General features: G+C 49.1%; 1 protein-coding gene across 4 annotated transcripts in view; it reads right to left on the reverse strand.

Annotated features, from left to right (window-relative positions):
* Nucleotides 1–13,255, reverse strand: part of FAH (fumarylacetoacetate hydrolase (fumarylacetoacetase)) — a 35,481-nt gene extending 22,226 nt beyond the window's left edge. For 2 of the 4 annotated variants that reach the window (XM_011938377.1, XM_011938374.1), the window contains exons 1-5: nucleotides 12,928–13,255; nucleotides 7,911–8,021; nucleotides 6,205–6,326; nucleotides 5,623–5,672; nucleotides 3,742–3,832 (exon numbers count right to left, since the gene is read on the reverse strand). In XM_011938377.1, the coding sequence (XP_011793767.1) occupies nucleotides 3,742–3,832; nucleotides 5,623–5,672; nucleotides 6,205–6,326; nucleotides 7,911–8,021; nucleotides 12,928–13,008 (455 nt within the window). In that variant the 5' untranslated portion in view covers nucleotides 13,009–13,255. The remainder of the gene's footprint in view (nucleotides 1–3,741; nucleotides 3,833–5,622; nucleotides 5,673–6,204; nucleotides 6,327–7,910; nucleotides 8,022–12,927) is intronic. The other 2 variants (XM_011938376.1, XM_011938375.1) reach the window with 2 other exon arrangements.
* Nucleotides 13,256–13,264: the final 9 nt, after the last annotated feature.

Genomic DNA, 13,264 nt, shown 5'->3' on the forward strand with positions numbered 1-13,264 from the left:
AAAAAAAAAGAAAATATATATGTGACACTGAATAACAGTTTTGCCTCTGGAGAAGGGAACTGGATGGTGGCCCATAGGTGGTTGAGTTCTGTTTTTTCCCATTGTTTACCCTTAAGTACCTTTTGAATTCTCAACCACGCATATATATTGACTCTTTTTATTGCTTTTAATTTTTTAAATGTTTGATAAATTATTTTGCAATATTTATGATATACAAAAACATGTAATAACAAAAGTCACCATGCACTGCCAAGGAGCTTCACTAATTCAGTCCAATGCATCCTTGGGATCCCTCCCTGGTCTCACTCTTCTTCCCTCCCTTCCTGCCCCTCACCCTAGAGGAAACCAGCATGGTCCTCATTTCCCTATATTTCTAGACACTTTCATTACTGTACTGTTTTTTTGGGCACCAGGGTGGTGAGGTTTGAGACAGAGTCTCGCTCTGTCACCTAGGCTGGAGTGCAGTGGCGTGATCTTGGCTCACTGCAACCTCCACCTCCTGGGTTCTCCTGCCTCAGCCTCCCAATTAGCTGTGACTACTGGCGCCTGCCACCATACCTGTTTTTTTTTTTTTTTTTTTTGAGACAGAATCTCACTCTCTTGCCCAGGCTGGAGTGCAATGGCATGATCTCAGCTCACTGCAACCTCCACCTCCCATGTTCAAGTGATTCTTCTGCCTCAGTCTCCCAACTAGCTGGGATTACAGGCACCCGCCATCATGCCCAGCTAATTTTTGTACTTTTGTAGAGATGGGGTTTTACCATGTTGGGCAGGCTGGTTTCGAACTCTGACCTCAGGTGATCCACCCGTCTCGGCCTCCCAAAGTGCTGGGATTACAGACGTGAGCCACCACGCCCAGCTGCTAATTTTTGTACTTTTAGTAGAGACAGGGTTTCACCATATTGGCCAGGCTGGTCTCAAACTCCTGACCTTGTGATCCACCCACCTCAGCCTCACAAAGTGCTGGGATTACAGATGTGAGCCACTGCGCCCAGCCCTACTGTACCATATTTTTGTATCTTTTTATAAAAATATTTTACTGTGTAATTATCTTGTATTACCTACTCCAAAAAACTTATTTTGTAAAAGACTGAGGTAGATTTAAACTTATTTACATGGAGATATGTCAATGATGAAGTGAAAAAAAGCAAATTTCAGCATGGCCTCATTTTGTTAACGAAAGAAATAAAATGCATATGTATGCATGCATATGTGTAGTCATGCATGTGTAACCTGGAGCAAAGTACAGGAGGCAGCACATCCAACTTGTTCAAAGTAGTTGCCCCTGGTGAGTGGCTGAGGAAGAGCTCCCTTTTTTACCCACTTTGGTTCCTTTATTGGATTAAATTATAAAATTCAATTGCATGCAATTACATGGCATGTAATAATGCAAACAATTCAGATGAAAAAAAGGAGTTAGTAATCTCTCCCCATCCAGCCACTCCCCTGAGGAAAGCAATGTTAATCTGCAGTCTGATATTTTTTGCCTTTCTGTATGCTCATACCAGCCTATGGAAATAATGTATGCATAAGTGTGTGTGTGTGCACGTGCACATGCATATGTGTGTGTTAAGCTGAAAAATAGCCCTCCAAAAGATATCCAGATTCTAATCCCTGCAGCCTGTGGATATTATTACATGGTAAAAAGGGTTTTGCAGATGTGATTAAGTTAGGGATCTTGAGATAGGGATACTGTCCCTGGTTATTTGAGTGAGCCCTAAATGTAATCACAGGGGTCCTTATAGACAGAGGCAAGGTCAAAGGAGGAAGTAGGAAATATAACAGTGGAAGCGAGTGGTTGGAGTGATGTGAGGAAGGGGTCAAAAAGGGATACAGGCAACCTCTAAAGCCGAAAAGTCAAGGAAATGGGTTCTCTCCTAGAGCCTCCAGAAGGAACCAGCCCTGCTGACACCTTGGCTTTAGCCAGTGAGACTGATTTTCAACTTCTGGCCTCCAGAACTAGAAGAGAATATATTTATGTTTTAAGCCACCAAGTTTGTGGTAATTTGTTACAGCAGTAACAGAAAACTAATACAGTGTGTATGTACACATATATTTTTTGTGCTTTTTTTATAAAAGTGAAACACACTTTACCTAATTGCCTATAGTTTACCTATTTCACTTAACATAGATCAATGAACATCTCTCTTGATCTAAATCTTTCACTAGCTACAAAACATTTCATATTGTGAATAGACCAATTTTTCAACCATTCCTCCACCGATAAGCATTCAGATTACTTCCAGCTCTGGGCCACTAGAAACTCTGCTAATTAACATCCTTGCTCTTGGATACAACCCACTGGTGCTTTTATTTCTGTAGGATAGATGCATGAAAGTGAGCATTGCAGGTCAAAGAGAAGACACATTTTAAATTGTTAATGTTTTACTTTACACATTTTCTGTAGTGTTTGGGTTAATTCCAGTAAATATACGCTACATTTATAATAAAGACTATGTACATAAAGTTAAAAAGTCACAGCCGTGGGTCATCTTGCATCAAACATGGCTAGAGAAGGCCTGTTTGCTCTTATTCTGCAGAAGAACATGGAGCAAGGATGGCTGTGGCCCCCACACTTGGTTTCAGACACAGTCAACACTCATTTCCCAGGTCCCGGCTCTCCTCTCACTTCCTGGTACCCGTGCCTTTTGGCCACTGGGATCCTGGCACATAGGTGATAGCCAGCTCTTCTGGGGCTGGGCAGTCCACTGGGTCATCACTGCCAAGGACACTCAGATAGACAAGTTGAAGCTGGCTGGGGACAAATACAGCCTGGAGTCTGTAAAATGCAAGCGTCTCAAATATTTGCCCATCTCACATGAGAGCCTGGAACCCGGAGTATGGGTTCTGGTCTCAGATTCACCCATGCCTTGTTCTGCAACCTTGGCCTTGTTGCTCAACATATCTGGCTTGGAACTGCTCTCTCTCCCTTTCTTTCTTCTTCATCTTGGTTCTAACAGACCCTCCCCTCATAGCATAGCCTACTGGAGACACTCACTCGAGAGAGAGTAAAGCCCCATCCCTAACCCAGCTCCTGTGTGTGACTGATGGCACCGGGGCCTGGGGTGTATGCCTGTCACTGCATCCAAGCCCTCTTCAGTTCCAAGGAATCATCTCATCCAGCGGACAACACAGAACAATGGGCAAGGATCCCAGCTCTGCATCCTCAGTCTGTTAAATGGCCTGATCTGGGGGCTGGGAGACAGGCTGTGGCCCTGTTGTGCTCAGGCAAGTTGATCCTTCTCTGAGCCCATTTTCCCATCTGTAAAATGGGGCTTACAATCATGGCCTTGTGACATCACAGAACTACTATGAGGATCAAACGAATGAAACAGATCACATGTTGAGGAATATACAGCACTGGGCACATTTAAGGATTCTCATTCATCAGAAAATGTAAGTATGGAGCATGCTAGAGTCTAAGACTTGCCCATAGTACGATAATACACAGCTTATAAATGAAAGACTCCAGAAGGAGCATAGTGATTCAGGGAATCCAATTCCAACCCCTGCTGTCCAAAGGAGCTTAAGAGACTTGCCCTTCGATCCCACAGCAAGTCCTGAGCCAAGCTGAGCAGGAGACCAGAAGCTGAGACCACTGCTTCCAGAGGTTGCAACATCATAACTGCTTTTCCTCCCCAGTTTACTTTAAGAAGAACTTGGCAGCCCCTGAGACAAACATGCTGCTGGAAATGAAAAGAAAGACTTTGAACTTATGCAAACATTTGGCCCAGAACATACCAATTTGGCATCAATGCATTCTCCTTGTCCCTGAACATGATTCCGATGTTGGTAGCATGCTGCCGAGAGGAATAGAAGTCTGTGTAGTCTCCTGCAGAGGAGAGACCCAAGAGATCCCATCAGCAACCCAGATGCCTCAGGAAGGAGAATGGACTGTTCTAAGCACTGGAGCCATGAGTGTGCACACAATACTGTTTACATATCCAGAGCTCAGCCTGCAGCCAGCAGTGACAGCACCAAATGCAATATAAAATATCCTCACTGAAGATTTGTTCTTAGAGCCCTCAGCTGAGAAACAAATAAGAAATTAGGAGTCCAGACTTTCTGAAACTGACAGTGGAATGTGAACACCAACTGGCTGATACCACCCCCCTTCTCAGGCTCCCCACTTTTACCACACACAACTGCCATTCCGGAGTTCCCACAGGCTCCCTCACCACGCGTATACTGACTGACTTCTCCTCTGTCCTGTATGTTCAAATCCTGGCAACTCTTTGAGGCACCCTCCTCCCTGAAGCCTTCCCTGCTCTCTCTAGCAGGATCTCTTGCCCTTCCAAATCCCCTCCCCTGAAGCCTTCTGGGGCAGGCTTCGCTTCCCACTGGTGCTCCGGTTATGCGTGTGCATATCTTTGCTAGACTGTGGACATTCCAGGACAGCCCCAGCCCAGTCCTCATTTTCTTGGACTGCCCAAGTGCCAAGGACAAGGGTGTGCGCGCTGCAGATGCATATCAGTGCCTATTGGTTATGAAGAACTGAACGGGCTGGCCAGCAAGCTGTAGGCATATCTATCATTCGGAGAATTAAAAATCTGAAAGAAAAACCAGTTGGGACAGTCTGCCTGTTTTATCTTCCTAAATGTCTCCTCGTCTCCTCAAAGGAAAAAAAAAAAAAAAGCTGGGTATTCATTAATACCAACAGCCTAGACTAGCAACAGTCATAGTGAAGGGTGAGGAGAGGAAGAAAAGTCCACGGGGCAGGTGGAGCCTTAGCTGCTGCTTCCCATCTTCGGTCCCAATGCACAGAAGTAATAGCTGAGAGATTTTTCAAAAGAATAAATCCATAACAAAAAATAATAATAATAACAAGAAAGAGCACCATCAGTCAGCCAGACATGATGAGGAATCCCTGAAAGACATATGGTTTGCACAACAGCTGGTTTGCCAGAAAAGAGCACAGTCCCATGAGTGCATGAGAGTAGGGAGTGAGAGGGGCTGGGAGGAGGCAGGTGACTCAGCCCCTGTCCCCAATCCCATCCTCCAGTCAGCTTAGCCCAAGCAGCCCAGCAGCAAAGGACTCTCCCCAGACAGCAAGAGCTGTTCCAGAGAGGCAGTGTACCCCAGGGCAGGGTCAACCGGCTCCTCAGCTTACAGGTGCCCGGGTAACCCAGATGAGGAGGACTGTGCACAAGGAAGAGGGCTGTGCTTTGGGCCGCAGGCTGAACCAGCCTCTCTGCTTTAGGTTGAGAGTTTCAACAGCTCCAACTTCCTGAATGACACTCCAACCAGACATCCTGCCACGTGCTCAAACTGGGCATAACCCTCTGGCGTCTTTCCTCAAAACTGCTCACAGACTGAGCTCAGAGAACTTGTTCCATAGCCTTTGGGGGAAGGAGAGCAATTTGCTATGCAGGAAGCCATGTAGTTAGTCATGAACTTGACCAGCCTGCAACTCACTACCTGAGCCAAGATATAGCCTGAGTGAATGCCGGGCTTGGGTGCTGAGAAAGGTCAGTGATGACGAGGGGTAACAGCCCCAGAGCCCCTCTATCTCCCCGCCCCCAGCAGGGACCCTCCACCCAGATGCAGAATCAAAGCACCTGGCCAGCCCTCTTGGCCCATGAAGCTGCTCTGTTCTTGCCTTGGTGAAGAGACTGCACTCACCTATGGTGGCTGGAAGGTGCATCGTGGCAGAAGCCTGGGAGATGAATGCACTGAAACACAGAACCAGGGGCTTCAAAGTCAAGCAGGCAGCAAAGTGCAGTCCCACCCACAGGCTCAGTCCAGACCATCCCCAAGATTATCCACAGTCTCCAGTGGGCACCTCCTGGCTGGCCTGGGGCCAGAGCTATGCTGAACCTTTCACAGCTGAGAGGACATCCACCCACTGAAGCCGTCTCTATATTCTACCCTAGGAAATGGGACTAGACAAGTGGAAACTCTTTCCTACTCTAGAAACCAGATGAGGGCACAGATGATGCTAATGAGGACCAGCTGAGTAAGAGAGAGGGCCAATGGGCCTGGCCTGGCCTAGCTCGGGCAGCTCCAGTCCAGGCACCAAGGCAATCTCAGTCCTCCCAAAGCCCTCCCATCAATATGCAGCTCAGGCAGGGGCTGTATGGGGGCAGGTCTGACTTGACCACACTAAGGCTGCCAAGCCGTGACTCAGAATGGCACTGACCACCACACAGCCCTCATCTCCCCTGCTGTATCCCCTCATCACCTCCATGACCATGTGCTTCTCACCGCTTCCGAAGTTCAGTGTCATCTCTGAGTCTGGCTTGGCTCACAGACAGCAAGTTCTGCAAGAACACTCTCGCCTCCTTCCAGGCAGCCTGACCCAGGCCCATGAAGCTGTTGAGCATAGGCTAAGACCAAAACATGGAGAAAGAAGATTACGCACAGGAAAACCCAGGGAGTATCCCTCCTGCCAATGGGAGGCCAGCCAGCTTGCCTGCCCCTGCCACTTCTCTCCCATTCACTCACACTCTCAGGTCCTCTGCTCTTAGTTTTGTCATCTATTCATCAAGCTGGAGAAAAGCATATCCTCCCTTGACGTTGCCTCATGCCCTCATGCACCTACACACAAGCCCAGGAGCTGCTACCTGGCACAGCAACTGTGCTAAACCTGGCCCAGCCCACAGTTGAAGGTGGCCATGTTCTTCCAGTAGAGGCACACTCCAGTCTGCAGAGTGATCACAGCCTAAACTAATTCCTTTCACATCAGTTAAGAAGAGGTTTTAGGCTGGGTGTGATGGCTCATCACTGGGATGACATCACTGGGATGCCTATTAATCCGAGCACATTGGGAGGCCGAGTTGGAGGATCACTTGAGCCCAGGAGTTCAAGATCAGCCTGGGCAATATAGTGAGACTTCATCTCTATTTAAAAAAAAAAATTCCCACTCTGTCACCCAGGCTGGAGTGCACTGATGTGATCTCGGCTCACTGCAACCTCTGATTCCCAGGTTGAAGCAATTCTCCTGCCTCAGCCTCCCAAGTAGCTGGGATCACAGGCGCATACCACCATGCCCAGCTAATTTTTGTATTTTTAGTAGAGAGAGGGTTTCACCATGTTGGCCAGGCTGGTCTCGAACTCCTGATCTCAAGTGATCCACCCACCTCGGCCTCCCAAAGTGCTGGGGTTACAGGTGTGAGCCACCATGCCCGGTCAAGAGCTTTTCTAATTTAAAAAAAGAAGAGGTTTTGTAGCCAGTGAGGCATAGCAGAAAAAGCCCTTGTAGGTTCTAAGAGTCAGAGTTCCAGCTCCAGCTCTGATACTTCTAGCTGTAGAGCTTAGGAAAACAGCGTCTCATTCCAGAAGTTCAGGTCCCCATCTAGATGCTCAGGCCCCCATAGGAATTCCAATTCCTATGCCAGAGGGTGGTCAGGAGGATTGAAGGAGAGGATGTGTGCGAAGCTCCTGGCACACAAGAGGTACCCATAAATCCCACCCTCCTTCCTGACCCATGCAATGAGAAGATGCTATATCAAAGTAGCTGACCATTTACAGGGAAGCAAATTCATGTCCATCCCATGTGAACATGTACTTCAGGCTGACTCCTCCATGGCTGCTTCCACAGAACTGGAGGGCAGGGCTCGTAGCTCCCTCCCTTGGGGGCCCATACAGCCCTTGGACAGGCAGAGGCTCAAACAGCTTGACAAGGAAAGTAACCAGAGTTCCTGAAGAGCTTCACCTCAGAGACAACTGGAAACGACCCAGGACTGCAGACATTGACACTTCTCACCCTGAGGTGAGAAGCTACCCTGAATTATCCCAAGGCCACCTCCTACCAGCTTGTCTGTCTCAAAACAACCCCAACCTTATCCAAGTATAACTTCTGAGACCTCCGATGGCATTACCCCTATCGGAAACGGAACGCAAGGAGCATTCACTTTTTGGCATCTGCAGTGCCACTGAGGTCAGGAACAAGCCGTTTCACAATGTCCTACCTGATTGAAGACATCCTGGTGTTTGGAGAGGACAGGCCCAGTAAAGAGGTGCTTGATGACGCTGAGGTCCAGGATCTGGTCGCCAATGGCCACGCCTATCCTCAGTCTTGGCTAGGAGGAAGACGACATGGTCAGCACCAGAGAAAGTCCCTGGCTGGGCTTGGCTCATTTCCTCAGAAAGCCTGCCTGTTGAAGAGCCCATGGGTCCCCCTTTAGGTGGCCCTGTATACAGAGCGGACTGAAGAACCACCTTTTCAGCATCCTGCCCCAGCTCCCTTGTGCCATCTCTGCTTCCAGGACTAAACAGAAAAGAATCTGTGTTCCCTGAATGGGAAATAAATCAAATATCCCTTGGACTAGGGGAAGAGCAGTCAGCCTGGTCCTAGCCACTTAACCTGACCAAAGTCCCCAGCAAAGTTCCCTAGGCATTACATAAATGCCTCCAGTGATGAGGAGCTCACCACCTTACCAGGATGTTGGATTATTTTCCAGGTTTAACCTAGGCCTTGGCTCAGGGTAATTCAGTTGTGCAGTGGAGCAGTGAGTGCCCGACGCACAGTGCTGAGGGCCAGGTGGCTTGGATTAATGAGCTCTGTTGTGGCTCAAATGGAGGAGAGCTCAGGTTATCAGGGAGCTGCAGGAAGCCAGACTGCTCAGAACATGCAAGGGAAGTTCCTTTCTGCACCACAAAATCCCAGCATCAGCAAAGATGTCTTAAATATTTGTTAAGGCCTGGTCTTTGTCCCCACAACCCTGAGCTTTGCTCGTCAACAAGAACCAGAGGGCATGTTTGCAGACTCAACTTCCTGGTGCCCTGTCCTGAGTCAGGCTTCCAGCTCTCCTGAACCATCAGCTTGGCCATTTCAGTGCCAGCGAGCTTAGTGGTGGGATTATTGGCTGGCCTTATCTCCATCGGCTGCTCATTGGGGTGGGCTGAGAAAAGATGGCCATTTCTCCAAGCATGTCAGCTCTTGGGACCAGGGGTAGAGCAGAGCCACACTCCTTATCTGAGGTCCCAGCAGAGCCTACCCTAGAAGAGGCTGCCCAGAGAGCTTAGCTACCCATTATCAGCCCCGCTGCCAACTCCCTGTGCCTCAGTGTTCCCCTCCTGAAAATGGAAAATCTGCTGCAGTAGGCAAAGAGCTGAACCACCTGGATCCAAGTGGTTTTCCATTCAGGGAATGTGCAGGTCAGACCCGTGGACCACATCTCTGACCCTGGTCCCCACACCCAGCTGAAGGCAAGAAGGAGCCACCACCAGTAAGCAACCTCCAAAATGGGGTCACAAGTGCAGCTGCCTGATGCCTCAAATGCAAACAAAGCATAAAAGCTTCAAACTTGTGCTTCAAACTATGACCTGAGGACCCAGAAAAAGTCTGAGAGAGTGAGTACCCTCTGCTTTCAACCCTGGGAGTTATTTTCTTCAGCACAAAACTAGAAGGGGCTCACAGGTCGGATCCAGGATTCCTGGGCTCCAAGTCTGTTCCCTCATTCACCATCTTATCATCTTGGACAAGTCCCTGGTCCTCTCTGGGCCTCAGTTTCCCATATGCAATTTGAGGGAAACAAACCAAGGAGGGAGACTCCATTTGTCTAACTTCAAGAGAAAAATGTGCATTCCCTCTGTTTTAAAATAGTTGGTCATATCTGATATAAAGTTTTCCAAGGGAAAGCATTACCCAACTCCCAGCCTGACATAGAGGGGGAAGTATGGGATTGGTGTGGGCGAAGGATTACCCAGGTGCTGAGGCAAGAGACTGAAGGCACAAACTGTAGCTATACTGCTATACAGTTATAATACAAATTAGATATACAGATGATCATGGACAATTATCAATCATTACTATAAACATTATTAATCATTAGCTTTTAATATTACTCTTTGTTGCATTACTAATATAACCTAGGAATAACCGGTGGTTATAGGGTCAGGTACTGAGGGGACACTGTGAGAAGTGACCTAGAAGGCAAGAGGTGAGCCCTCTGTCACGCCTGCATAAGGGCTGCTTGAGGACTCCTTGGTCAAGAGGCAACGCCAGTGTCTGGGAAGGCACCCGTTACTTAGCAGACAGCAAAAGGGAGTCTCCCTTCCTTGGCGGAGTCAGGAAACACTCTGCTCCACCAGTTTCTTGTGGGAGGCTGGATACTATCCAGGCCTGCCCGCAGTCATCTGGAGGCCTAAACCCCTCCCTATGGTGCTGTGCTTCAATGGTCACACTCCTTATCCACTTTCATGTTCCTCCCATATTCCTGGTTCCTCTTTGAAGTTCGTAGTAGATAGCGGTAGAAGAAATAGCAAAAGTCTTAAAGTCTTTGATCTTTCTTATAAGTGAATAGAAGAGAACGCTGACGTATGCTGCCTTCCCTCTCTGGCTGTGGCTACCTGAAAGGGAAGGGCCCACTGTCCCATGATCATGTGACTTGCCTGACCTTATCAATCACTTGGACGATTCACCCTCCTTACCCTGCCCCTCTTGTCTTGTATGCAATAAATATCAGTGCACCCAGCCATTCGGGGCCACTACCGGTCTCCATGTCTTGGTGGTAGTGGTCCCCCGGGGCCAGTTGTTTTCTCTTTATCTCTTTGTCTTGTGTCTTTATTTCTTACAATCTCTCGTTTCCACACACGGGGAGAACACCTGCTAAGCCCCATAGGGCTGGGCCCTACAGATTGGAAGGCTGACAGATGTGGGGATCAACCCCATATCTGCCTCCTACTGACTGTGAGATCTGGAGCATGATACTTTGCCTCTCTGGGCCTCAGTTTCCTCATCTGTAGAATGGAGACAGTAACTTCACAGTAGTTTTATTGTGAGAATTTGATTAATATCTGTAAATCTCTCACCACAAGAACAGACACAGGGTAGACGCTATTCATGCCACAAACATTTAGAGAGCATCTTCTCAGTACCAGCACTACACAAAGACTGCTGAGGCCCTGGGAACAGTGACTTGGTTCCTTCTCTCCAGAAGCAAAAGGAAACACAGGGTGTGGTGAGAGACAACCAAGGCTGGGCTGCAGCTGGGAGCTCTTTCAGAGAGAGTGCTTAGGAGGTGATATTTAAGCTGAGTCCCAAAGAGTGAGAAGGGGCCAAGCATATAGAGAGCAGAAGGACGAGTATTCCAGGTAGGAGGAACAACATGTGCTAAGGCCCGAAGGCAGGAAGTTGCTCTTAGCATGTCTCAGAGACTCAAAGGCAGCCAGTGTGGCTGGAGAGAGCAGAGGCCAGGAGGCAGTGGCAGGGTCAGACCCCAGGGACTTTAAGAAGGCACCCGGCAAACCAGCTCCACACTACTACAATCTCGTTCTCAGAGGCCACCACCCCTGCCTTCACAGAGAGCACCCCATATGCCTTACTAGTCCATGAGCAACCAGAAATGGAAGGAAGGCGTCTCCTGTGTCTTTGATCCCAACTCACAGTCCAGGCAGTCTGGACCACAGTTGGGGTTCGTAAGCATTCGCTGAATAAAAAAATGAATAAAACGATGACTGGATTCATTGTTATTCCACTCAAATTAGGAAGGGCTGACTGCTGACATGGGGGAAGGGAGGTTTTGCCTTGGCAACTAGTCTTGCCTGGCAAGGCAGCCATCACCGTTGGAATGTCCAGTGCCTGCAGAGAAAGTTTCAGATGAGACTTGTTCAGCTGGAAGGCCAAAGGGCCAACTCTTTACCCCCAGCACTCTATCAGAGGACAGGGGGATGGGGCTCTCTCTCCCAGACATCTGTAGTGGCTGCCCTGCACATGCTGATGTTGAAACAGCAGGACATGGTGTCTGAAAGCGCCTAGCCACACTCTAAGGGACATTAATTCGATTCCCCTGAGAAAGCAAGTCAGAGCACCCTACTGGGGTGTGCCTGCCTCTCACAAATGTTTCTGTCTAATGGATTTGTGCTCCAGGAAAGGTGAGGGAGGACACACCTGCTGAGGACAAAGTGTTCAAGGAGGGCAGGGGAAGGGCTTTGTCTGCAGAAAGGTTGTTGGCCATCACAGGTTAAGGTTTAATGTGCCTCAAATTGTGTCCTCCAGGGGATTTAGTGTCCACTTTCTGTGTCCTTGCAACATCTGGTCAGCCTGGCCAGATATGAAACCACAAGTTGACTCTTCTAGACCAAAGTACTCACCGCAGACAGGCCCATAAAAAGCCAGCCACTTGCCTCCAATGACAAGCCATGGGGGAAGGAGGGGACCCCACTTTCCAGGAAGAAGCTAACTGCCAAGCCCCTCATTTAGCAAACATTTCCTGATTCTGGGGTTCTATGGCTTACAGAGCTGAATCAGGAGTTTACCTTTAAAGTTGGGAGCAAAAATCTAAGCCAAAAATATCATCAACAAATCCAAGGGAATCTGCTTTTCCAACCTAGGGACCCTCTTATTATCTATTTGCTGATAAACCTCCAGTTTTCAAACACTTATTTCTACCAATCAGACTACACTGACTTAGTCAAAGTTTGTTTCTCTGCCCTCTTCCTTCTGATCAGTGGGGGAATGCCAGGCAGCCCACACCAGGAGCTGAAAGAATTCCAGCTACAGGCAGAGAGAGAGACTTGCCATCTTAGATCTCACAGCTCTAAGACAGGACATGCGCGTCCCCCTCTGAGCTGCTACGCATACCAGGTTATCATTTCCTGGGTTCTAGGGTTAGGGGCTATCCAGTGAGATGAACCACCAGCCTCTTGGGCGAGAGAAACACACCGCAACCACCTCGGAGTAGGCAGCATGCCTGCGTACTGCAGCTTCCGGTAACAGAATCCTGCTTGCTCTGCTTGTCTGCATTTAATTAATTAATTTTGCATTTAATTCTCAGCAAACATGAGGACACTGAGGCTGAAAAGTCAAATAACGTGCACAGCTAGAAAGTTACGAGGTGGGACTCGAGCCCCCAGGCACTCTCACGGAACGGATCTTAAGAGAAAAATGGCCCAAGCCTCCATCCCGCCCCCCATTCCACTCCATTCCATTCCACTCCACTCCACTCCCTCCCCTCGCCCGGAAGCCGAAGCCCCACTGCTCACGTCGCCTCTGGTGGAGAAGACGCCGTAGGGCAGATTGTGGATGGGGAAGTCGGAATCCTCGGCCACCGGGATGAAGGACATGCTGGCGAGCACCCGGCACGGCTGCGGGCCTAAGGTGGCGTGCGGAAAGTGGGACTGAACTCCGCCGCCGTGGTCAGGCCCGGCCCCGCCCCTCCGGCCCACCCTCACGGCCTGTCCGGGTGGTACAGCAGGGACCCCGGAGGCTCCTGCCTGACTTTGATCTCACCGTAAACAACCCGCTCCCGAACCCTGAACCCTGCCCCTCCCCTACCCTGACCCCCGCGAGCTCCAGGTCCTCCACAGTCTCGCCTTCTCT

This window comes from Colobus angolensis, unplaced genomic scaffold (genome assembly GCF_000951035.1).
Source record: "Colobus angolensis palliatus isolate OR3802 unplaced genomic scaffold, Cang.pa_1.0 Scaffold172, whole genome shotgun sequence".
Classification (NCBI taxonomy): Eukaryota; Metazoa; Chordata; class Mammalia; order Primates; family Cercopithecidae; genus Colobus; species Colobus angolensis.